Consider the following 26,178-nt stretch of genomic DNA (forward strand, 5'->3'; position numbering starts at 1 on the left):
TCGTTTCCCCCTTCCCCGCCCCCCTCTCCAGCCACAGCTTTTTTTTTTTTTTTTTTTTTTTTTTTTTTAAAAAAGAGAGTACAACTTCCCATATCATTGGAGTTAGATTCTTAAAATTTCTTTTCCTGTGTGCTCGAAACAACAGAGCATCCTTTTCTTACGCTTAGGTGTAGCGTATTCTCCTAGCTTCTACCCATCTTTTTAATCTTATGGCTGACCAAAAGAAATTAAGGTAACTGAAATTGATCCTCGCTTCCCATGTAGGCAGCAATAACTTGCTCCCAAAATCAGAAACTTTTGGAAGGCTTTAAAGTGAAATTACGGAGGTCCGAATTTGGAAACTTACTGAAAAGACGTTTGAAGGATGGATTGACGTATGTGTTAATCCTTGAGTGAATCGAAAGTTGTCTTGTCTATATGTTACTCCTATTGGAGGTCGACGAATTAAACAAGGTACCAAATTGGAATCCTTAACTAAGTCGAACTTTCCCTCTTCGTCTACGTATTATTGAATTGGAGGTCGACCAATTAAACAAGGTGCCACTTTGATCTCTTGCTTCTATTGTTAATCACCTACTTGTATCTCCAACGCCTGGTTCATATATTGGTTTGTACTGTAGTACTAAACGAGATGGGTATGGCAAAACTGAAGACAGAAGGGGCATGGGGTCGGGGTGCGGTATTGGAATTTGGAACTGGAATTGGAAGAATGGACAGTGGCCATTTTGAGAGAAGAAGTTGCAAAGCGATCTGACTGCGCCGGAGGGCCTCAGACTATAAATTTAATAGCCGCTGGCAAAGTCTTGAAAGATGGCGATGGCACTGTAAAGCTCAGCCAGTTGGGTCTCGAGAACAATTCCAAGATTTTGGCGTCAAGGGTCTGTGCTGATCAAGGCAAACTGAAACAAGGATTCTTGGCTGAAGAAGAGCGCTCCAAGCGACTCTCCAGGCTCAAGTTTGCTGCGACTTCCTTGGCCCGGAGACATACTGATGCCTGATGGATCATTACCTGTTGAAAACTTCAACTTGGAGCTCCAAAATCAGAGCGGGCAGAAAGTTCAGCTGGGCACTGAGACTGGCCATGAGCAATAATGATGGGACTCACGTTGCACACCAATGCTAAGCAGTTGATCACAAGAGAGAAGTAGAGACTAGAGAGGTGCTGAATATGGGTGAGGAGGCATTCTCCCTGTGCGATCCAAAGGCCATTGAGCTGGTTGACAATGTTTCCATTCTACAAATAGACACTGTATGGTGCTATTTCATGCTCCGCGATATTAGCTGGCTTGCAGTTGCTGGGTGGCGCCTTGCAAAAGCCAGAGAGGGGCTTGAGCGCGCTCATGGCAAGGATTCCGTTCGTATGAGACTCCTCCAGGGAGGAGGACGATGTCCCTAGCTTCCTTTGTACCTCAGGCTGGAGCTGTTGGAAGGAATAGTAGCATATCATAGTGGGCGGTTTGAAAATTGTTGGAGGGCCTTGAGTGGCGATGCTCAGATGAAATTTTTTCAGCTTCAAAGTGCCTGATGAAGCCTTTTCAATTCTCGCGGGTATGGGATACAAAGAAGGGAATGCTAAGAGGGCTCTTCGTACGAGAAACTGGATGTGGAGAGCGCCGTTGATTTTCTCGTTGAGGAAAGAGAAAGTAAGATAAAGAATCTCAAGAAGGACCCGCTGCATCTAGTAGAGATTTTGCAGAAGAAGCGATATGGAATGGCACCACTTGGGAAAGCTGTGGATCTTCAGAAATTGGTTGAATTGGTCTCACTGGGATTCAACAGAGAGCTTGCCGTGGAAGCCTTGCGAAGAAACGAAAATGACACTCAAAAGTCGCTGGATGACTTGACAAATCAAGAAACATATGCTGCCATACAGGTTGCTATCGAACTTGGGAAGAGCAAAAGACGGAGAACAGAAGAAGCTGCAACGGTTGGGCAACCCAATGAAGATGTTGCTGCAGCCACTGGCGTTGGTACCCAAGGTTGAGGTGCTGTTGCTAATCATGCTGGAAATCCTTCAAGTCAAAAGGACGATATGCGGGATGAGGAGATGGAAGCTGAACTTATCCGTGAATTGAGAGGCAAAGATGCATTCTCAGACTATGACATCGATGTTTCAAAAGAAGGTGAAGCTATTAACGAATATTTCACTCTATAGATAACAAATGTTAGAAAATTTCCATCTCCAGCAGATGAATACTGTTTCTAGACAATTTTTTTTAAAAAAAATTATTGGTCAAGTATTGTGCTAAGATTGTTGCAGGAGTTTGCTAATCAAGGATTATGATGTATATGCTGAGAAATTATATAAATGCACATAACTGGTGAAAGTCATACATGATACGTCTTTCTTTTTTTTTTTTGTTTTTTTTTTTCAAATTTTTTCTTTGATTTTGTTCATCTGCTTCAATACTCTTTCTAGCAACCTACCTAATAGATTTTTCTTCTCAAGCCAGACGCAGGCATAAAAATCAGAAATCATCCAGTCCTTATTGGAGACCTTGCTGTTGTAGATTACCATTTTGTGATGTAAAATTTAACAGCATTTAACCTTTCGACCATATTCAGCTCTAAGACTATCTGAATCAGTTGATCATGCAATGAAATGAAATACAATTCTGTTTTGGCAACGCCTGAAGACCAGCACGACCAAAAAAACCCAAAAAAGGGAATTTTAATTTTTTTTTTGTGGGTTTTTGGGGGGGGGGGGGGGGGGGAGAAGAATTATTGCCTTTAGCTAATCCATTCGTTCGGAAGTGGAAGTGGAAGTTCTGTGTTAATTCAGACCAGACTACAACCTTTAGAAGAAAACTGGGAAGGAAATGAAATCAAATTTCCGTGGTCTTTAATTACCATTTGTTTCCTCAAAAAAATCTACAATTTAAGTGGTTGTGAGTAAAAATGGTAAATCTATACAACATCAACCATAGACCAGAAAAAGAACAAGATGAAGATAGCCTCGCCCCATATTCTCTGTTCCTCGTGTACATTCAAACGCATCTTTCTCATCTCGCCTACCTAGAGCTGGAGCATTCTTCCCCAGTTGTCAATTGTAATTGATGATTGCCAACCTCAGTTGGATCATATTGTTATTGATGATTGTCAGCCTCAGTTGGATCATCAACATGGTGGATTCTCTTTACAGAGAATTTTTTCTTGAAGAACCTTATTAGTTGTATAATAAGAAGAACAGCCATGTACAGCAGGGATACCAAAAAAAGCAGCCCAATTGCTAACTGAATCAGAAGCGAAAGCCATTTAAACAATTTCCTCAAAATCATGCTTGTTTACATAACAAGAAAGGCTGAGGATAAAGGAGGAATTAAAATACTCGATATTTTCCTTCCCTAGAAAAACAATTTCTTCGGCCCTCACCTCATCTTGCCTTTCAAATTCTTGGTTGTAGAGGAAGGGAGGGGATGATCATGAGGTTGAGGAAGACAACAACCGTAACATAGCCGTAGAAAAGAATTTAAGAAATATAGAATCAAATTTGTTTCTGCAGAATTGGTTCTTATGGTTGGCAAAATGAGGTTTGGTTACAGAAGATAAGTTTGCTTTTGCATTGTTTACTGGGATAATTTTTTTTTTATTGACAATTTAGATTGATAATTTTTTTCATTGACAATTTAGATTGAAAAGGTGCAAAACAATGGACATGGTTTGCTCCGGAAAAACAGGGACGACAAGTATAGAGATACTAGTGAAAAAGGACCAGATTTCAGAAATTGTACCTCTTATTGGATTAAAAGCTTTGATAAATTCGACTATAGCTGATTTAGACCTCCTTTATATCTCATTATAAAAAAAAAATCGGAATTTACACTAGAAATAGCAATTAGAGTGTAACAAAATTGATAAAAAGGACCCATTTGGGTTTTGACATACACCTAAGTCAGATTCGAAAGGATGCTACTTGGGTATATAAATCAGAGGATATTCCATGAGGTACCCTACGTTCCTGAACTTGTGAATCCTTCTTCACTGTATCAGGTGATTAACTGACAGTCATAAAGCTACAAGGGGTCGATGTACTAGACATCAGTCCCATAGTGTACTTGGAGGATTTGTGACTTGTGATTTCTTACATATGCCAGCTCTTGTGGAAAAGTGTTAAAGAGATAATGAAAGCTATCAGACCAATAACTCAAACAGCAAGCTACAAAGCCAGCAACAAGAATGTAATCCATGATAATGAACAAGAAAGCATGTATCCCAAGAAAGATAACAGAACGAGGAAGCAAAAAGTGGTAAACCAGTGGCCATCATATCATGTCTGTGTCATCCTTCTTTAGTTGTGAGAATACAGGAATTGCATCTACAATGAAGCGAAGCTGCTTTCAGTTGACCAGTTTGTATCAGATCCAACATGTAGAGCGCCAAATAACAGGACAGAGTCCGGGTGCTGAGAGGGAAAAAATCAAAAAACAAATTCCCCTTTCACGGATCGTTCACTCATTCTAGCTTTTAAGTGATGATTAAAACTGTCAGTTAGGATGCTCTCATTTGATTTGTAGCCCCCCTAATCAATTTCCAAATATCAACATTACATCCAAAAAAATCCTACAGAGAAATCCAAATACTTCAGTTCTTAACCACATTGATCGCCCAATTAACTGGCAAATCTCTAATAATTTGAAGACAATCACAACTCTGGTTGGCTCTTATCTAGTATTTCTTCCCAATCTATAAAACGCTCCAGCAACTCTTTTTCTTTGATAACTAAGCAATCAGGACTCTTCCCAAACCAGTCATACCGCCGCTTGGCAACATAATCATAGACAACATCCCTTAACGGGGTTGGGACAATTGTCAGAGAGCTTAATGCAGAATAAGGAAATGGCAAGTAAGACGCAACCCTCAGTGCAGCTGCCAGAACAATAACAGAAATTAGGCAAATTGTTGCACAATCAATAAAATACAGCAAATGTAATCATATGCTCAGTCTTGTCTTGGCATGCAGGATAACAACCAGAACTGAGAGTTTCTTACAATAGCTCCTGCATAATCGAGGTTGAATGCAAAGGAAAGCAACAAAAACAGTATGCTCACATCCACGTTGGCCCACTATCAGATTCTATACTATTCTCTCAACCTACTTAACTTCTAGCTATAAAACTAATCTGTTGACTTCAGTGAACGAAAATTTCACCATTAGCCCTAAAATCAGAAAAGGTCATCAGGAAAGCATTCTAGGAAAGAAGACTAGTAAAAGGTACAAATAGCAAGTAGAACACAAAATAGCTGCATACTAAACACGAGAATTGTATTATCCAAAACATAATTCGTAGTTCAATTAAAAAGCAACGCCATCCCAATCAGAGGAGCTTGTAATCGACTGACCTCTTTCCCTTCTTACTCTCCCTCTTAACATCCACACTTCAGGTGTAATCAGATTCCAGAAACATAAACATGAATCCCTTAGGCAGCTGATTGTTCCAAGAAGCTGAATATGATAAACAGTGCAAGATAACTTGGAAAATCCATCTACTTTTCAAGGTGTGCAATTCCTCACCAGAGGCAGGAAAGATTACATTCTACTTTTGATCTGAGATCTGAATTCTTTATCCTCATTCATCTATTTGACAGTTCGAATCTAATTTGCACAAAATTTTCAGTAGCAAACGATATATACAACTCACTGATATTTCTTCTTTTTGGCTTTGAAAGCATAACCAAAGCCAATTATAGTACCAAAAGTAAGCCTGCAGCTACATGAAGCAAGATGACGTAATCTTATAGCACAAGTTTTATCACCATATGTATGGATCTTCCAACTCAACACTTTTCCACAGCTTAATATTTCATTTAAGATTTCATCTCGAGAACCCTTAAGAGCAATATAGTCTAAAATATGTTCCATCAGGCCTATAAGCAATAGAATTTCTGTCCAAGATAATGAGATACCAAAACCCAAATTAAAACCAAGAAGTGATGGAAACAAAGTGGAGTGAAATTTTATGAGCGAGAGAGAGTTCTAACCAGTGGAGCCTTGGTGGTAAAGACCTGGACCTTCAATGAACAGAAAACGGCGCAGAACATCATCTCTATCAACCCCACATGCTCTCATGTATGGTTCTGCAGCTTTAGATTGAAGACAACAGAATTTGATCTTTTTGTCCTTGTCAGCTTCAATCACCCACTTCACCCCTTCAATTAAAACAACAACATCAACATATATCCTCAGCATTCACAAGAGTTCCTACCTACTTTGCTATAAATTCAAATCGAATGTCCCTTAGAACATTGTCCCTTTTGAAGTTTTCTATTTTTCTTGGTTCTAAAATCTCGTTCACTCACCATATAATATCCTCACACAAGAAATGTGCCACTAATCTCACTTCAATAATCTCAATCACATTAAACAAATTAATTTACTTAATTTTGGGCAGATAGCAGGAACAAACATTGCATCTTCTTCTTGGTAACTAGAAATTGTACCATTATTCAACAAAATTATCCATTTCCCCCTAATCATGGAACATTTTATGTAAGGAATCATAATGCTCAAATGGACATCATTTCGTTGACATATTCTCTTTATTTTTTTTAAGGTAAACAGTCTACTTAAATGTAACTGACGCTGAAACATTTTCAGTTTCCCATCATGAAAACCAATTCTATAATCTCAAAATATGAGCTATCCTTTCTCTCTCTCTCTCTCTCTCTCTCTCTCTCTCTCTCCATTTTGCCCAGTCAAACCAAAAGTTTAACGAGTCACGTATTATTCTACAATTTTTTTCTTGAATTTATATACAAAATTCACACACACACACACACACACACACAGAACAAAATACAAATGCAAGCATACAGTAGATTATAGGTACCTCTGTGGCAGAGGTGGCAAACGCCGTCATACACGACGACGCCAGGCCGAAGAAGAGTGGGCTCCGTCTCGACCGTAGCAGCGGAAGCCGGAGGATTATGGAGGAGTAAATCATCAGCCGCCACGTCAGCAGCTGCACCAAAAGCTAACGGCGGCGGGGGCGACGTTTTTGTTGAGAAAGGCAAGCCGGCAAAGTTTCCCCGAACTACTCTTAATGCTCCTAAACCACTTCTAAGCGTCATCACCGCCTTCATTTTCCAACTTTCTGGTCTGTAGTAAAAATAGGCTCTTTTAAAAAAAAAAAAATTGGGAAATTTATTTATGTTTACTTTTATATTTCCATTTTGAATTCCACTTGTGCTTCTGTTTTTGGTTCCTTCAGCTCCAAGTCGGCTTTGATTCGATGGGGTTGAGTTTGTTACAGTTTGACGGCACGATGTCGTTTAGGGGAATTGTTCTACAGCAGGTCCACAACAACAATTTTGGCAAAATCCCTTGGCAGCGCGCGACCGACTTTAATTTAAGCGCGACGCACGCTGGGCATGTAGACTGTAAGGTCCTGATTCAAAGTTGCTGAGAATGAACGGTCCTGATTGATTTTTGTATAAATCGTCAAACCAAGCGCAAGATGACGTCGTACAGTGTGTGCAAGATTATTCGCAATATGGAGCGATGTTGTACATATTGTTCCGAGAGCTTACAATAAGCGTGCATGGTGACTTGAGGACCAGCAGATTTCTTTGAAGAACATGGTACAAATTCATTTCTCTTTCACCATAATTCAAGTGGCACTCAAAATGGTTTTATCTTAGAACATCTCATATACCAAAAAGAAAGCAATTTGAATAGCATGGAAGTAATAGAGCACTGTCTTCAATTGCAAGAGGTTGCCTGAAGGGATTTAACTGGATCTGCAAATTACAGAGGAGCTTCAATCCAAAACGTTATGGGGATAACAGAGGTGCAAGCTTCAAATTTAAGTTGAAGTACTGACAGGAATGCTGGGAAGTGAGCCAGTTATGCTGCTGACGCAACGAGTTGCCAAAAGTGAAGCTTCTTCACAGAAATCAGAGAAAACTGCTGGGACTTTGATCTCCTTTATTAGTTCCTGCAGGACAACAACATTCAGTACTGTTCTAGACTAGTTTTAACTAGTTAAAAGCAGGCTAAGCTAATGGAAGAGGTAGGAGCATATGTTCTGCCTAGCACTCTCTGTCTGTTAGCCATTCATGCTAGTAGAGAAAAATCACTTACAATAGTTGGCAACCAGCTCTTGTAAGCAGCGATACCAGCATTTGGCGCTATAATCAAATCAGGAAAAGAATCCTGCTATTGAAACAAACCCGTCAAAACACAGTACGGCTGCAAAGGAAGTACACCTCTTCGACATAAATTTTTTTATCTAGAGAACCTTCATCAATTCTGTGTAAACGTCATGGTAACAACCAGCATGAAGCTGTAATGTGACTGAACAAGATCTATCCGACAATGGCTTTGCAAAGTGCATATCTGATTTGCATTCACAGTCTCTATCTGTGCATTGAGCATAACTGCAGATGTCAATTCTCTCACCATCCCTAAGGAGCAGATGAATAATGGCGTCATTGTGACTGGAAATCAATTTCAGAACAGAAATTGCCAATAAAGAAGAGCATAGCAAAACAAAAAGGCAACAGTTATTGACCTTAGTAGCTTAGTTAAAGATGTTTGGGACACATTTCTCAGTATGAGATCTGAACAAAGCATCCTTTTAAATCACTTAACTTTTTAGATTAAACAGACCTACAGCTAATCCAGACCAAACAAAGAAAGGATGATGTCATTTAGTTTGAGATAACTGCTGTTTTTCCTGCTTGTATCTTCCACACTTCAATCAAACAGCGACCTCCATCACATTCCCAGCCTTTTCACTTAGACTGGACCTCACACCTCTTTTATGGCTAGAATTAACCAGGAGTCAATAAAACTACAAGATTGAGATTCACCAGAACCAGAGCACTAAACAAAGTGGTGCTGAGCACAAGTGTCACCAATCAACTACTACCATATAGTGCAGATACAAGTACAATAAAATTTACACATTACAATGAGTAACCAACCTTTCTTGTGGAATTGCAGGCCCAACAAAGTCTATACGCACTCCTGCTCCAGGGAAAAGAGCAATTAGTTCACCAAAGGCCCCAAGTTGCTGTAGCTCTTTCTCTGGCCCTTTCATATTTAATTCATCAAGTAAAAGTGAGATTTAGGAAGTGATGGGCTCCAAAAGACCAAAAATCAAAGAAGAACACTTCAAGAACTATCCATTGCTAGTACACTTCATATCAGCATGCTATAAAATTGGCTATGATGAAGTCATCCTGGAAATTTCCAAAAATAATTTGAGGGAATACAGAGGCATGGCTTGATTAATTTTGAGGATTTCAAGTACATCAGAGTTGTTTCATGTTTTCCACATGCATTACATTTGGCTACGCTTAGAGATATTCTATCACTCTCTATCCAGGAACATTTCTAGAACTTGATAAATCTTGCACTAAAGGCCAATGAATATCTAATGAGGAACTTCACCAACTAAGTTATGATCCACAGCTTTACTTCACAAATCAATTGGAAATCAAGTAACGATAACATGGCTTAAACAGAAAATGCAGTATCAACTTTAGCATAGTAGAAGCACTTCAAAAAAAAAACCCCCAGAAATGTTGTTTTCAATTGTTAGACTGATTAAATATATATCTGAAGGGAGAAGATACCTAGGTAATGTATACAAAACTTCTTGCCAACTATATCATCCAAGCTTCTTGACATTACAAGCTGATTAGCCCAATATAATGTCAGCGGCTGCAACAAAGAAAAGGGGAATAGCAGCTCTTACACCCAAACTTGATTGAGACCCAAAAAAGAGTGACACGTCCTACTCCGACATGATTACATGATTATTATAGTTCCAAAACCTTGAATAATCAAACAGGTTCTTACATATGTAGTTAAACCAATCATTTGTCCTGTTCAATGCAGTTGTTTGAGAATAACTGCAGAAAACATACCCAATGAAGAAGCAAAGCAACAGGAGAATAAAGCGGGATGCACCTCCATTCATAGTAGTCCTTCCAACAAGTAATTTGTTTCGGTATAGGGGATGGCGGCCCTAAAATTTTATCCCTAGGTAAGTTAAGTTAAAGGAATATCAAACTTTAGAAAGAAGAATATTCACTAAAGACAAATGGATAATACCTTTACAAGGACATAATGAGCCTGAAAGACTCCAACCTTCAATTGGTCTACCAAGAAAATGAAATATGTTTGTCAGAAAACACTTTCAACTAAAACAATTCAAGATCTCACCATTAAGCATACACTTATGTGCCTTACCATCTCAAATCTTGCATACAGTACATATGCAGAGACACACTTAGAATAACATTATGAGTTCTATATTTTTTGTTCCCCAAAGTTCATAGGGTAATGTCCGAAATTATTAAATACTAGTAAGGCCAATGCTGTAACTTGCATTCGTATTTCTTTACCTAGTCGTTTTATATCATTGGGAAATGAATGAGGGCAAAATCCAGTTATCCCAAACACCTCCCTTCCCCAAACAATGTTCAGCTCACGACGAACATTTTATTGGATACTGTGGTTCAGAAAAAAAGTGTGATAACAAGTTTGAATGCATCTCGCCACCAACAACTTCCTAACAGAGCCAAAATTTAGCATGTGCAATTGAAATTAATGTGAACAAATTTTCACAATAAAAGAAACAGTGATATGAGTTGCATCCAGAATTTCATCATCCCTTAAAACAAACCATAAAAAGGAAAAGAAAAAAGTCATCCCTGAAGATGAAAAGCCAACATTAAGTCGGCATAACACCTTGTGGGACATTGAGAATTAGTTAATGCCCCGCATCTACATTCATACATCCACATTCCCGAACAATGAACTCCCCGTTTCATCAAGAAAGAGCATCGAGTTTCACATCTTTCCCGTACCTGCTGAAATTCAAGTACTCTCTTAAACCAGAGCACAAAATCTTTACAGAATTGATCAACGCCCCCAGAAAATCTGAAATATCATTAATTACCTGAACAGTTGCTTCTCGAGTAAAACTGAAAGGAAAATCATTCAAAATATCAGCACGCTTCATTTGCTGTTCTAACCTTTCACACTCTACTTTATGGACACTCCGGTGTGCAACCTGAACTAGCAAACAATGTCCCGCACTTCAAAAAACAGTACTTACGAAATTTTCTTCAACAACAGTCGTGGCTAGAAAATTCCTATTGATCTTAGTTCTTGAAATTAATCATTATGAGCTCCGTTGGATCAGCTCAAACATGTCAAAAATTCAAACTCTTTGCAAAAAGAGATCATCTTGGTTTGATTTTCCACCGTCAATTTTATTCTACTGTAAAACGAATAACTAAAAACAGAACAGGGAAAGAAAGTGCAAAAAGGAAAGGAAAAAAGTAATCAATTTTCCCATCGATTTTACTAGTCACTCAAATTTAGCTAGAAAACAATACGTAAATGTGACAGATAACAGATACATGCTTCAAACAAATCCCCCTGCTCCCTCCCCCCTTCTTAAGTCCTGCACCTCCCCTGTTGAAAAAAAAAATTAAATAAAAAAAAGAGAGAAATGCTTCAAACAACAGCAGTTTCCTCTTTCCGAAAGAAAAAAAAACAGCAGTTTTCAGCTTATTTTCTTTTCTGAAAAATTTGGACAGGAGTTCCTGTACATAAGCAAAAGGACCTGGTGAGAGATGGAGCAATAGGCAACGGCTTGGCAGCGGCCACAGCGCCTAGTAGGAGGTCCCGAGCACGGGCTGCGACTTCCTTTTCCGGCGCACTCCATGGCTCTGTTGAGTCCCATTTCTGACTGTTCTCATTAGTAGTCTCGGAACGATGGCGTTTGTATTGGAGGGACATGAAAGCAACAAGATAAACTTTGAGGACCTCAGTGGGATTAGATATATAGTTGAGGGTAAATCTGAAATAATTCAGAAACTAAATCTCTGGACCCTTATTTTGGAAATTAATTAAACCATTCTTTTAAAGAGATTAGTGGACGGGACGACACACGCTACGTGTGTACATATTTTTCAAAAAAATAAAAAAATTAATTAAAGAGATTTTTATAGGTTGATACAAAGTTTATTAATGAATTAATTAATCAGTTAATTGAGGGGAGTGTAAGATAAGTAGGATATTTTTTTAAAAGTTTTTTCTTTTATATCACACCCTCGTATTAAAATGCACACCAAGATGCCAAACAATCAAATTAAATCCATACCAAGATACCAAACAGTCTACCTACACGCTCGCTTCTCATTCAATCTACAAATCAATGCCCCAATAAGCAAATTGTTTCGATTGCGTCACACTGCAACGAGCAATTGTTCAATGCTGATTGACTATTTTAGGACTAGTTCTGTCTGTGGTGCTTGATTTTGTGATCAGAAGATGCTGCCTGCTTTGTCCATGAGGTAATTCTTTTTGCTGTTTACTGCAGTTTTCTGCCACAAGCATTTCAAATCAAACAGAAACATACGCTTACTAGTCTCGAACAAAGAACTTCAATGGGATCCATAGAGCAAATTGAAATAAAAACAGTGGCTAAAATACATAAAGATGGGTTTGGATTTTAAACATTCTGTGAATACTCAAAAAACTCTCTCAACAAGCATTTAAAACTCCACTTGCAACTAATAAACTTTTTGAACTCAAAATTGTAGCAGACAGTTGAAAAAGCCTCAACTCTGCTGTGGCATTGATTCCCCCGGACAATCTCCAGAGCCTCGTGCATCTTGATCCAAAGTCCAAATGTTGGGAGATAACACGCCAAATTCCATACAATTCCCAGAAGACAGTAACGACCCGTGCAGCATCAAAGGCAAGATAGCGCCCTACACCATCTCTGGCATGGTTAAGACGTTCCTGCAAGAGAACCGATATGAATCGCTCAACAAAATCAATCAAAACAGAAGAAGGAAGGGAGACTCGTCAACCCAACTCCAATGCTTATGCCAATAAGCATTGGAAAAACCAATATATTATTATTCGAGTTGTGCTCATGAAAAAACCAATATAGCCTAATTAATCCAAAAAAAGAAAGTGAACAGGTAAATTGCGATGCCAGAGGAAGAGAAACAAAAAGAGAGGTGTAGGGCTCGTGACATGTACCTTAATTTCACTAACGCCTCTGGGTTTTTCCGATGGATCTTTTGCCAGAGAACAAGTGCTTGGGTTTCAGAGAAGGAATGACTCTGTCAGCCTCTCCACGCCGAGCATCCTTGTTCCTCTTCTTTACAGATTTCTTAGCCAGCTTCACAGCCTTAACCTTTTGAGCAGAGTCCTTGAAACCCTCTCCTGGGGCCACTTCATTTGGTGGACGTGACCTCGACCGAGATCTAGACCTCAAGCGCAGCAGCTTCTTGCTAGGTTGATCATTGTCTACATCCATGGCATCTTCTCCTCTTTCAGGTGATCTCTCCCTCTTACGACCTCTGGACTTACTACGAGCTCTATTAATCGCCAAACTAGGATCAAGTCCAAGAGATGATAACTGTCTTCCCATTCTTTCAGAAGTGAACTGTCTCTCTTTGTCAAATTTCCGGGGAACAATTGGTCGGCTCTCTGCAGTACTCTTCTTCATCCTATGCTGTTGAATGAGAAAGCTTTTCTTTTTCCTGATCTCAGCTAGGGCTTCTTGTTCTTCTGCAGTCAACTCAGCACCATCCATCTCAAAATCATCATCAGCCTCCTGTTCCTGCCGAATACCTTCCTCACGCTCCAATTCCTCAAGCCTCTGTAAAATATCAGGATCAATGAAATCATAGACATTGTGCCCATCCATAATTTCAGGCATTATATCCTCTTTCCATTCATCATTTGCAAGGATATAGTGCTTTCTTAAGCTAGCAGAGTATACACCTGCACCACCATTCTCATCCTCCAGATCCCTCTCAAGCTTCCTCCTCTCTTTCTCTGCAGCTTGGTCAGCTTTCCTAGCTTTAGCTTCCAAAACAGCCTGAGGTATGCATGCTGGCCTTTCTTTCTGGTCCCTGGGCTTTGGAATTGCAACGTGAAAACGATTCAAGCAGTCATTCAACTTCTTTGACTTCATTTTCATTTCTACTCTTTGGTTCAACAACCTTTCACAAGCTGCATTTTTAACTGCGATTACTCCCTCTTCAGTAAGGGTACTCATCGTCAACAGCACACCTTCATCATCCGTGGGTTCACCCCCTTGACCCATCACAGTCTTCATTGCTTCTGCTTTCATCTCCATGACCAACTTCATATCTTCCTCAGAAATCCCTTCAAGTGGTTGCAAGTCTGTTTTGTTGCAGACTATGATCAAAGGTTTGTTCATAAACAGCGACTTAATGCTATGAAAAAGAGCTGCTTGTTGTGCAATACTATAGCCACAAGACCCAGATATGTCCAAAAAGAATAGTACAGCAGCCCTGAGATGAGCCAGAGCTGTAATGCTGCACATTTCAATAATATTACGGTCCTCAAAGGGCCTATCCAGGATCCCAGGGGTGTCAATGACTTGATACCTTAAATACTTGTAGTCTGTGTGACCAACAAACAGAGACTTTGTCGTAAAAGCATAGGGCTGCACATCTACATCTGCTCGGGTAATTTTGTTAATAAATGAACTCTTGCCAACATTTGGGTACCCACATATCAAGATAGTCCTAGTATTTGGATCAATTGAGGGCAGTCTAGCCATGTGTTGCCTTATCTGTTCAAGATATGCTAAGCTAGGCCCTATACGCTTAATCACAGTACACATACGGCCAAGAGCAGCAACCTTCAAAGACTTGCAACGATACAAAGAATCACCATACTTCAACAATTTCACATAATCCTTGGCTATCTTACCAATTAAGTTCCTTGCAGTATTGATCTGCCCAAGAGCAAGTTTGTAATGGTCTTTGTTATAAAGGACATGGAGAAGATCACCATAAAAAGGATGAATATCATCAAGCCTAGGAAACTCCTCTATGATAGTGGACAGCTTCTCATGAAAGTTTTGTTGCGTATATTTCACTTTGCGCATGTAAAACTGGCGGATGCGAGAAATGGCATAACCCTTGTGAACAACAGTAGGTGTTTGGCGCTGTGTGCGAGAAAGGATAATATCAACAAAGTCCTTCCCCGTGGGAACAATGGTGATCTTTTTAAAGTTATACTGCACCATTCTTTCTTGAAGTATATGTCACTCTGCCAAAAAGCACATAAAAGCACTGGATAATCAGATAATTCCGATTCTAACTTTCTTCATTTTAGAAGATCAAGAAAACAGATATCTTGTAGACAAGCAAAGCTCATTTGACAAGACTGTAGAGAATAACTGAATTTTCCAGCTAATTAAATAGGACAGAGTTTGTCACTTTTATTGCAAATGGAAATGACCCGAAAAAAGATATTAAAAAGAGCATATTTTCCAATCACTTCCAATAAGAACTGATGCACATAATTAACATCAACTTACTGACTCAAATAACACTTTACCTATTTGCTTCCAGAGATGAGCCTGGTCTAAACTTACCAAACAAATACACAACAAAAGCTGTTTCAAAATTTGATGTAATTTTAAACTCAAATTGACATGCCCAAAAAAAATCAAAAGAATTTTAGCACAAAAAAGACATCCCAAAATATAGATAAATAAAAGCACCCCACATTTCTTCAAATCACCCCAGTATATTTCCAAATCTCTCTCCCCTCACCCCCCCAAAAAAAAGTATTTTTGAATTCAGAAAGGCTATGAAAGATGACCAGAGTGAGAAAAAAAAAGATCAAATATTCAATAATTCGAGCAAGACATTCCAAAAACAGAAACAGACTCAATGACGAAGCTCAAAAACCCAGTTGAAAAAACACAAATATTTCTCCAAAATCCAGAAGAAAAGGCCAAAACATATTAAACCATACCAACGAACGTAAAAGAAATTTTACCTAAGAAATATATGTTGCCAACGGCTGAATTCGGTTGTGGTGTCCAGCTAGTAATGGAGAACTGGACCCTTGGCGGTGTTCCAGACGCCGTCGGCAAGGGGTTCTCGTGTTGGCTGTGTGCGCCAAGTCAGCTTCTTTAGTAAGACTAGGGTTTTGGATGCGTACTTTAATGATGGGTTAATTTCACATAACTCCCCTGAGGTTTTTAACAATTGCAGAAAGCTCCCCTCAAGTTCTAACAATTATACTTACCTCCCATATTTTCACTATTTAACCAACATTCTAGATCTAAAAGACTATACTTTTTCCCAAAATTTCTATAATGCCCTTGACTTATAATTCATAACAAAAATATAAAGGAAAAAAATGGTTTATAGTCTATTTCATTTATCTTTATTTCCTACCACTATTACCTACTTATCAACATCCAAATTACCATTAAATAAATACTTATTTTTATTCTAATGTTTCTCTTTTACCTAAAAATTTTCAATGCAGACTATTGTATTAACTATAAATGTTACAACATATACCCAAAAACCTACCTATAATCTTATAACAATATCAAATTTTACTTAATATACTACAATATTCATCAACATTCCTAAATTTTAATTCCATGGGTGCCACCTTTTTAATATAAAATAATCTAAACCATCACTACTAATATTAATATCCAATATGTTCCATTGGCACAGAGTTCAAAATCAATCAAATTCTCCCTATAATAATAATATCAATAATTGTAAATCAAAAATAGAAACACAATGCAATTATAAATATATATCAAGAATACTTTTTTTCATGATAACCATAATAGTATAACTTATATTTAGTTTCTATTCCAATTCTTATTCTTAATTTTTATTTTTTATCATTGTCACTATCTTCATCTCCATCTAATTTGATAATGAAATTAGCACTCTATTTGTCATTTGACAATTTCAATTTGCTAATACCTATCAAAAATTGGAAACAAAAATGGGCGCAAGGAAACTATTTACTAATAATGGAAAATCGAGGATTGGGAATAGATACTAAAATATATAAGCATTGGTGGTTTAATGTGTATGATGATTTTATTAGTAGCGACAGTATACATTTGTTTGATAATAATAGATAAATGAGTTTGAAAGAAAAATAGGTATATGAGAAAGAAAATAGATAGTTAAATAGAAAAGACTATGGTTTGAATTATTGATTAATAATCGATGAGAGAGTTTTAATATTTAATAGAGTTTATTAATGAATTGACAATTAATAAAAGATATTATTATCTTTTTATCACAATAAAAGAGATTTTTATAATTATGTAAACCTCAAGGAAATCGAGTGAAATTGTCCAAAACCTCAGGCAAGGTGTCTGAAATTATGCCCTTAATGAATAAAAGTGCAATAGGGTTTTTGGTTAGCACTTAGAGGTGAGACGTCAGATTTTTGGTATAATACATTCCACACTGCATTGATAGGATAGTTTCTGGTTATACCCCTTAGTTTCTGTTATTAACACTTAAAACGTGTATTTGTTGGACATTCTCAATAAACATATCCCAGGTTTTATAATACTTATTTTTTTCCCCATGTTTTTTTTTTAACAGCCAACTCGTCCTCTTTGTTCGTATTATCACCAATGGATGGATGCAAACGAGTCGAGTCAAATCGAATTTTACCTTAATCGAGTGAAGTTTTCACGTAATTTTACGAAATTCGAACTCAATAAGATCAAAATGTCAAACTCAAGAGAGCTCGAGATTAAAAAAAATAATTATTATCATTTAATTTTAAAAAAATGAATAAAATAATAATTTTTCTTAACAAATATTAAAATATTAGGAATATATTTGTAATTTTACTATTAAAATCATATACATATATATATATATATATATAATTGAATTCAAGCTATCTCACGAACTAACGAGTTTAATATTTTTGAATTCGAATTCGAACTTGAACTCAATCCATTCATGAGCCAACCATTTGTGATCGGCTCACGAACGGCTTGATTTGTGTTTGCAGTTCTAATCACCATGTTTAGAACAACGTTTTCTATGTTTATAGATCTTTTTTTTTAACTTGAAATGTATCTGCTTTTTGTTTTAGTTTGTTTCCCTTCACAATCGGTTGAATTAATAGTTACAAAATCGCACCCACAAAGGGCAACTAACACCCCCCTCCCCCAACCCCACTTTTGGGTCAAGTTGTGACGAGTAAGGTCGAGAATAGGTTCATCTTAAACCTTTTAGGACTAAATAAGATTTTTTTAATATTTTTAAAAAATAATTACAAACTTTTACCTATTGACCAATATCAATATTTGATTTTCGTTGCTCTCTTTTTTGCGAAATGTGCCAATGCGTTCTTTTCTTTTCTTTTCCTATTGAATGATACACATGCTTTGAACAATTAGGTATTTATTCCACGAAGAAGCAGCTCTAATTTATACTACACCATTTCATGTTACTAGGTGATGTTCACCGTGCGCAAGCACGGTAGTACGTTGTAAGTATGCCCAGGTTGAGAGGACAGCAAGCATTTATTTAAAAATAGATTTGTTGTACAGAGAAATTATTTAGCTGACCATGCTTGTTTTTGAATTCTTAACAGGGTTACAGAATATATATTGCAAATGTAAGCACATTTGTATTTTTTGTCCTATAACCTTTGACATGCACTTTGGTAGCTCGTTAGGAGTGAGCATGAAGGCATTGAGGTTAGAAAAAAGGAATGTTTGGAAGCATTCGCGTGTTCAGGGTAACTTTTTCAGCAGGAGGGAATTTGATTTGGTAAGTGGATTTTCGTTAGTGGATGGCGTTGTCACAGCAGGCAATTGTATGAGAGCCGAAACACCAGACAGAGAAACAACAACTCAATGGATACAGAACCTGGTAAAGATCCTCGATGACCACCCAAAGTAACATTGGCAGGATCAGCAAAAGAACTTTGTTTAGGAGGTGGACACTGGCTGGTTCCAACATTAGCACGATAGGCACTACATGGCTGATCAGAACCAGCAGAAACACGAACACCTGTGTGTATGCCTGGTGAAGCCGCTTCCTGGACATCAGCTCCGCGTTTTCTTTTTGAGAGGTGAGCTGTAGGTCCAGGACCCGAAGGAGCAAGGGCCATATTTTTTTTCTTTGCAGCATTAGCTTCCCTGCAGCGCCGCAAGAGGTCATCCTTCTTTTCCCGTGCGGGTTGTGAGAGTAGCCCATGAGCATGAAGAGAAAAAAGAAGAGGCTAAACAAATGTATAAAAGATGGAATGAGCATGAAGGCTAAGCAGCAACAAAAAATTTGAATGATGACGAAGTTCTAGCAGCAAAGTTCACACAGGGAAAGAGTAGAGAGTACCTTTAACTGAAGGAGATGGAACACACAACCTGCATGCAAGAAACACAAGGAACGGACTGAACGTTAACGACACATGAGCTGAGCAAAACAGCAGTGGCACATCTAGGAAGAAACAACAAAGAACAGTTCGACGAACAAGGACACATGGAATGACAAAATAAGCAAATAAAACCAAGCGCATACGGCTAAGAGAAGTAGCAGTAGCTTCAAAAACACCAGTATGTAAAACAACGGGGCTAAAGAGAAAGAAAGGCGCAAGTAAGGGGCTAACAAAGTCAACGCACACAACATGACCAGCCAAGCCGCGGATAAACGTAAACCATTTAAGCAGCAGGCACCATGGAAAAACAGTGTAGGGACAGGAACTAATCTCACAAACGAAAAAAGCTAACTAGTAAACAAGCGAAACTTGAGTGCAGAGTGATAGAACCACAGCCTAATTAAGCTCAGAACCTGGATAGGAAGGAAGCAAGAAATATAAAAAAAGAACCGAAAAGTAGAAATAGAACGAGAACCTCTTCCAGCTAACAGCAGCAAGGAGTATATTGGCGGTGAGAGGAAGAGCCCCAAAAATGCAACAAAACCAGCGAAGGTTGAGGAACAGGTCCAAAATAAGGTGGAGGAGAGGAAGGGATGGCGAGGCGCCTGCAAGAAGAAGGACTAAAAAAGCTACTCTCCACCTCCGGCCATGGAAAGGCGGGCCAAGAAGCTCCATGAAAAGCCGTAAAGAGTGCCCGCGTGCTTAAAATCCGAGCAACCATTATGGCGGTTGAAATCAGCGCACAGTCGGCCTGCATGTATAGCTGCCGTGTCTACTCTAAAATTATATATTGATGATGATTATTGATGGACAGCGATATATTAAGGTTCCAGGGTCCTGCTATCTGCCTTTAATTTAATAGGAAGCTAATCATCACCATCCCAATTTTAACAGCTCAATACAATATGAAAAGCACGCTGCTTAGCAAAGATGCTATAATCAGTGCTGGGTTCCAAGGAGCTTTCGTATAAGGTTGCTAGCAGAGATGCTATAATTAGCGTTGGGTTCCAAGGACAAAAGGCATTTGATGGAGGACGCCGATAACTTGCAGAATAAAGAAAAGAAGAAAGACGTTGGGTTCCAAGAAAAAAGAAGAAAGAACAAACAAATAAATAAATAAAAGGGAAAAAATATATATAAGATTTCCAGCTCGGGCCACTTTGACAACCCGCACGTGAGCAATACATGGAGGACGACCATGCTTTGGCAGCCCCTTCCCAGTTTATATACATTCTTTAAATGAATGTCTTGAATGATTGGTATACTCTTTTCAAAGGGAAAAAATGAAGAGTACGCTACATGATCTATTGTCTTCAAATTTGTGGTCGCCTTTTGACAGCTTGACTCAGATTTCATTCGCCCTACTGGTGACGAAAGAAACCGATCTAATAACTGAATGCGAGTAAAATGATTAATCAGAGTTTTGAATCTATTAACATCTATGATACGGAAGCAGGGTGCAGATGACCGAGGATAGAACTACTACTACAACTTCCAGATTTCCTTTTCCGTTAACAGCTTATAGAAGCGAGACTTACTATATCCATGTGAATTATATCCCTTTATCTCTATAAATATGAAGGAATTATTCCTCAATAATAAATAATAATTAATAGTATAGTGGAATCAATGGCGCAGAGTCAAAACAAGGATTCTTACCGAACACTATTGATAATCCCTCTATCCTTAGAATAGTTCCTTGAATTTTCCTAATCCTCCCTTTCTGAAAGGAAGAGTATGAAATTCTTTTTTCCTTCCGCAGGACCAAGAGATTGGATCTAGCCGCAAGAAAAATGCTTGGTATAATAGAATACATGAATTTATTAACGATTCAAAACCTTTTTCATCTAAAAAAAAAAAGACGAAAGAAATTCTGTAGATTTAAAACTTATTTTTTTGGTAAAAAAAATTACCAACTGTTTTTCGAGTATGCCCAATATCTCTTTTACATCTTCTATGTGGAAATGTTCAATTTTCATAAGATCTTCTTGACTATTATTCAAAAGGTTCTGCGTAACATTGGCCAAAGCATCCACAACTCCAACTCTCAAATTGAGTGGTCTTCATCATTATTCCAAAGTGGCTCAATGCTTTTCGATTTCCGCACGGTTTCTTCATCATCAAAATAGTAGACAGACGAAGAAGAAATTAATTAAAATGGCTTTGGCATCTGGAGATTTGAAGAGCTACGATCGTGCATGTGCTGGAAATGAGTTCTCAACCACCCGTTTTCGCATTCTAAGCTATTCAAAGTCCCAAGAACATACGACATGGTTAATACCTATAATTACGTTGATCAACATTGTGGCGATGCACATCAATAACTGTCCAAAAACTCCAGCAGGCCATCAGGGCAAGTGTTGTGTTCCAAAATTCTTGGGAAGATTTTCATTTGACAAGAGAACAATCGGACAAAGCGATGAGACGCAACATTCTTGTGGTCATCAATTAGTTGTATTCAACTGAAACTCTCCGTACTCTTGAAGTCATGTGTTTTAAGATTCTTTGCTGATATCCAATCTCGAAGACTGTGAGTTAAAGTGTCTTTAAATGTTAAAGTGTCTTTAAATGCTCTCATTTCTCTCATTCTCAGTTGAAGCTCAGAAAGCCAGTTAAGCTTCAGTTGGCTGGGTTCCTTTCATGGAGATTGTTCCATTCTGAGAGCATGATAATAAGATAGTAATAAAATAGTCCAGTTTAAAATTTCCCTTTTCTTTACTTTCATAAGATGGATCTCGAAATCCCGAGGTTGCAAGTCAATGAGACTCTTGATTGTGGAAAACAAAGCTCGTATCTTCCAAGCCCAGATACCCTGCGACCAAATCGGACATAAAGGACACAGAAGGCCTATACCTGAGGCATTTGAGTATCAGTTAATTCATAACTCACAGAACATGACTGTCTAATTAGGTAATTTTGGTCTTGCATCGGCTCCTATTGGATGCATTCCTTCTGCACCACTTCTATTCTACTGTTACATTTTCAGGTATCAGGCCTTAGTGATTGCTAATGTAGTTGTACACGATAGAGTACAGGAAAATCTGGTTCTACACTTGAAATGATCTGCTCTTTTTCCTCCTCTGGCGCAAATTTAATTGCTCTTTTTCCATCGGATTCCCCTCAACACTGCACGAAAACCAAATCCTCTCAAGTATTCAATCTCGTCAACTCTGCCCTCTAGTGACCACCGAAGTGTTTCCACCATATTTCGAGAACACTCCTGTAAGCACTGCTTTCTCTCTGATCTTCAACCTGCAAAGCAGCAGATTATTTACAACAGCAGGAATTATATATTGATTAACCTGGACAACAGAATAGTCCTGGCTTACCTATTGGCAGATCCTGGAATATTTATCTTCGGTGGTCTCTGTTTCTTTGCTTTAGATGCTACCTTTTTTCCCTTTTCTTGTAGTTCCCCTTGTTGTTTGGATGAATTTGGTTTTGTAACAGACCGTTCTCTTTCTTCCGCAACACCCCCGTATCTAAATTCTGGAATTGGTACACCACTTCTGGAATCTTCACTCTCTTCAGTTTCTGCTGATTTATGCACCTCATCTTCACTAGCAAATTCATCATAAAGTTCTTCTGCCTCCACCACTATTTGATCAGTGTAGCTATCTCCCCCAACAGAATCTTCATTCCCAGGTTTAAGTAAGCTGAAATCCATGTCACATTTTATCTGCTTCTGAACCTTACCAAAGGTAATACTTTGTCCGGAGAAAGTCTGTACAAATCTACAATGATGTGTAAATTAGCTTATATTACAATAAAAATATATGCCTCTCTAAACAACAAATCTGTTTCACACCTATACCATCAAGTGTTATCAAATCAAAACAGGAATTAAACAAGAGTGCATAGCAGATGCAGGTTTAGCAGTGAATAGATATTCTGAATGCAATGGATTTCAAAGGAAGATGAAATATTGACCAAAAGCACTGTGTTTTGTGTTGCTGGTTATTATGATTTCTTTTATAGTCGGAGCAAAAACTAGTGGGGGGTAAAAGCTTCAGCTTTTGCCACCTGGACAACCAAAGTAAGTTCAAGAGAAAAAAAATAAAAAGATAGACATCTTACACACATTTTGGAGCATACCTATCAGCTTCATTCTTCGTTTTGAAATCAATAAAGGCAAGGCCTTTGCAGATAGGGTCCTTGGTTCTTTTGTTTCCAGAAACAACTGGTATGATATCAAGTATTCCAGGAACTCCTTTAAAAGCCGACCGAAGATCCCTGTGGATATTCTTTTTCTTAGGGAGGTTGATCAAACGGACACGAAATCCATGTTTACCCTCTTCTGAGACTGCAAAATTCCCCCATACATCACTAGGCAAGATTCAACTGGAAAAAATAAGAATTGTATCTACAAAGGCTAATTTACTACAAATAATTGCAAGAGTGAATCAGATCCACACAGGAATAAAATTTTGTAACCTGATTCCATTTACTAAACTATCTAATAACTAAGCTTTCTGTTTTTAAACGGTATCATTTACTGCCACATCTCTTTCATTTTTCCTTGTTCCTATATGGATAATTGGGATACTGGAATACCCTCTACAATGTTGAAAATTTTGCACTCTCTTCCTTCTCTTGATATTTTGAAGGCTCAGAATGCTGCTTTTCATCTAAACTCAAATGGATTGAAGGTTCTTCATTGATTCACTGATTTACAGCTTAAATTAAGGTCAAATATGGCCAGTGGCCCCATCTCTTCTAGCACCTATGATATCAACAATAAATTGTTAAAGGTGATAAGCTGCAATATCTTGAAATAGTAGCCAACAGAAACAAACAAGCCTCCGGTAATGAACCCAAAGCATCTTCTAGATAGTTATCCAGAAGTTATTAAAGTGTTACAGAAGCTTGGCACCCCCAAGCTTTCAATTATTTTTACTTGACTCATTTTTTCATGAATTAGGACCTTTTGCACATGCTTTAACTGGTATTCTACACGCTCCAAAAAAAAAAAAAAAAAGACGAAAAACACATTAGGTAATCGTAGAATTTCAGACCCAACAGGCTCCGAGGTTTCAATAGATCAAAGACTGATTATTTCAATGGCCAAAAGAAAAAGATATCGTGGTTCTGTTCACGAACTCCAATTAGGAATCATTCCTTGCAAAAGCAAAACCTTATGGGTTGTTATTTAGAGGGCCAATTACATATTTGTAATATGCAATGTACCCATGTCTTAAGTAGCCCACAAGCACTTAAAGATGTACCCCAATAGAAAACAGAGACATCATCAGTCTAAACAGATTAATCTTTGAACTAAACTTGTCGATTTCTTTCAAATTAATAAAGTTTAAGCAAAAATAAGCAGCTGCTCGTAACTTTGTAGCAAGTAGTGTCAGATTAATAAAGCGCAGTCAATGAAAAGAAAATATAACTACACAATAACGAACCTTTCTCTTGCTGACATTGTTCCTTCTTGGAAATGGCCATGGCAGGCTTGTTCTTGAGATTATTGATATTGGCCAGCTGAGCTTTTCTGCTCTGCTCTATTTCCTCCATGAGCTTATCCTCAATGGAAGTGTCATAAACCTTGCCTTCACCAAACCCACGTGGCTTATTCTCAAGCCACTTCTTCATATTAGTCAAGGGAATAAATTCCTCATCTTCATCAAAACCCGTTTCCTCTTCTTCTTCTTCATCAAAAAAGTCATCATCTTCCTCAAAATCATGCATTTCCAATGCACTATTGCCACCTTGTGGTTGTCTATTCGAGGCATATATGCAAAACCCTATTCTTGGTCGGCCAAGAACACTAAAAAGAGCAAGGCGGATGAGTCTATTCGGAGAAAATGAAACTCGGGTTGGGTGGGTTTTCGCCGGAAAATTGAACGCTCTTGACTTGGAGTTTCGAGGAGCCGCAGAGTTGCATTGTTGCCATGTTGTTAATCTCCCGAGGCTGAGCATTTTTCGGAGGGTAGACACCTTAGTGTCCCAGTTTTGGCTTTTATTGGGAGCGGTGTGAACTGTGAAGCAAATTCATGAATAACACAGTAGCTGCCCGCCTGCCCGTGCGCTTATTAGATTGGCGTCCGGATGAAACGACAGGCCTTAAAATTTTAGTTGTGTCCGTAATTCTTACAACCTTAAGCATAAACTCTATAATTTAGATTTGGATGTAAATCTAAATTTATGAATTTATACAATTAAATTGGTGATTAAACTAAAATTATACGAATTTGAACCAAATATTAGATATTTTTCTATTTTATATATCGAAAACGGCTTGGATGTGTTGCATATTTTTCTCTTTGTTATGTCGAAAAAATGAGAATAATCTTTCTTAGCATAATGAAGGGATTACTAACACCTTGATCCCCCTGAATTATACTTTATCCCCCTCAACTTTAAAGATATACATTTAACTCCCATGATTGCCGGTCAAAGCTAGCAATACAAAAAAAAAAAAAAAAAAAAAAAAGAGAGTAAGTGCAATGACATTATTAGCCTTTAATTTCATGAACTTATCTATAACTTAGATCCTATTTGATAACCCAATTCAGTACTTAATTTTAATTGATTCATATATTAACATATTCAAACCGTTTAATAACTAAAAATTGAATATCTTAATTAATTAAATGCCACTGAATTTTCTAAACAAAACTTACTCCCAAAATCAAGTAATGACTTATTCACTTATCATTGAATGCGATATACACTCAAATATATTAGACTTAATACTTATCAATTTAATAATTTATTGGATTCAAATTTCAGATTTGAGACTTTAGTTTTATCAAACGCACCCTTAGTATCATTTAGTTTCATTACTAAAAGATTTATATCTTCTTTACCGCATCATCTATACAAAAATATCAAACTAGAAAAAGTTAAAGACATCTAATATTTAGTTTATATCCTTGAATTTTTTTCGTTGCATTAATGTTCACTTTTATATATGTTTTAATCAATGTATTGGACTTTAAGTCAAACAAAATGGATAAATAGCTTAATACTAAAAATAA

At 37.7% G+C, this 26,178-nt stretch overlaps 4 protein-coding genes and 1 pseudogene across 12 annotated transcripts; 1 reads left to right on the plus strand and 4 right to left on the minus strand.

The window, feature by feature from the left end:
* The first annotated feature begins 42 nt into the window (after positions 1-42).
* Positions 43-2,353, plus strand: LOC113717217 (uncharacterized; annotated as a pseudogene).
* Positions 2,354-3,895: 1,542 nt separating this feature from the next.
* Positions 3,896-7,300, minus strand: LOC113717161 (uncharacterized). Its single transcript, XM_027241845.2, has 3 exons — positions 6,828-7,300; positions 5,980-6,147; positions 3,896-4,866 (listed from the first exon to the last, which is right to left on the minus strand). The coding sequence occupies exons 1-3, from the start codon at positions 7,078-7,080 to the stop codon at positions 4,643-4,645; spliced, it is 645 nt and encodes a 214-aa protein (XP_027097646.1). The 5' UTR covers positions 7,081-7,300; the 3' UTR covers positions 3,896-4,642.
* Positions 7,301-7,561: 261 nt separating this feature from the next.
* Positions 7,562-11,846, minus strand: LOC113717160 (uncharacterized). Of its 9 annotated transcripts, none has more exons than XM_027241838.2 (11): positions 11,583-11,846; positions 10,911-10,935; positions 10,700-10,821; positions 10,061-10,107; positions 9,874-9,974; positions 9,580-9,667; positions 8,926-9,034; positions 8,238-8,403; positions 8,081-8,155; positions 7,821-7,934; positions 7,562-7,737 (listed from the first exon to the last, which is right to left on the minus strand). In XM_027241838.2, exons 1-11 carry the CDS (start codon positions 11,756-11,758, stop codon positions 7,645-7,647), a joined length of 1,116 nt encoding a protein of 371 aa, XP_027097639.1. In that variant the 5' UTR covers positions 11,759-11,846; the 3' UTR covers positions 7,562-7,644. The 9 variants fall into 9 exon arrangements, with proteins under 9 accessions (XP_027097639.1, XP_027097640.1, XP_027097644.1 ...); XM_027241839.2 differs by having other exon boundaries at positions 10,700-10,818; positions 11,583-11,845; XM_027241843.2 differs by lacking the exon at positions 10,700-10,821 and adding an exon at positions 9,806-9,831 and having other exon boundaries at positions 9,917-9,974; positions 11,583-11,777.
* A 545-nt stretch (positions 11,847-12,391) lies between these two features.
* Positions 12,392-15,946, minus strand: LOC113717159 (nucleolar GTP-binding protein 1). The gene is made up of 3 exons (XM_027241832.2): positions 15,803-15,946; positions 13,013-15,064; positions 12,392-12,766 (listed from the first exon to the last, which is right to left on the minus strand). The coding sequence occupies exon 2, from the start codon at positions 15,039-15,041 to the stop codon at positions 13,023-13,025; it is 2,019 nt and encodes a 672-aa protein (XP_027097633.1). The 5' UTR covers positions 15,042-15,064; positions 15,803-15,946; the 3' UTR covers positions 12,392-12,766; positions 13,013-13,022.
* Positions 15,947-22,109: 6,163 nt separating this feature from the next.
* LOC113715803 (uncharacterized) lies at positions 22,110-25,205 on the minus strand. The gene is made up of 4 exons (XM_027240106.2): positions 24,604-25,205; positions 23,291-23,498; positions 22,525-22,929; positions 22,110-22,447 (listed from the first exon to the last, which is right to left on the minus strand). The coding sequence occupies exons 1-4, from the start codon at positions 25,115-25,117 to the stop codon at positions 22,360-22,362; spliced, it is 1,215 nt and encodes a 404-aa protein (XP_027095907.2). The 5' UTR covers positions 25,118-25,205; the 3' UTR covers positions 22,110-22,359.
* Positions 25,206-26,178: the final 973 nt, after the last annotated feature.

The sequence above is a fragment of the Coffea arabica genome, chromosome 11c (genome assembly GCF_036785885.1).
Source record: "Coffea arabica cultivar ET-39 chromosome 11c, Coffea Arabica ET-39 HiFi, whole genome shotgun sequence".
NCBI lineage: Eukaryota > Viridiplantae > Streptophyta > Magnoliopsida > Gentianales > Rubiaceae > Coffea > Coffea arabica.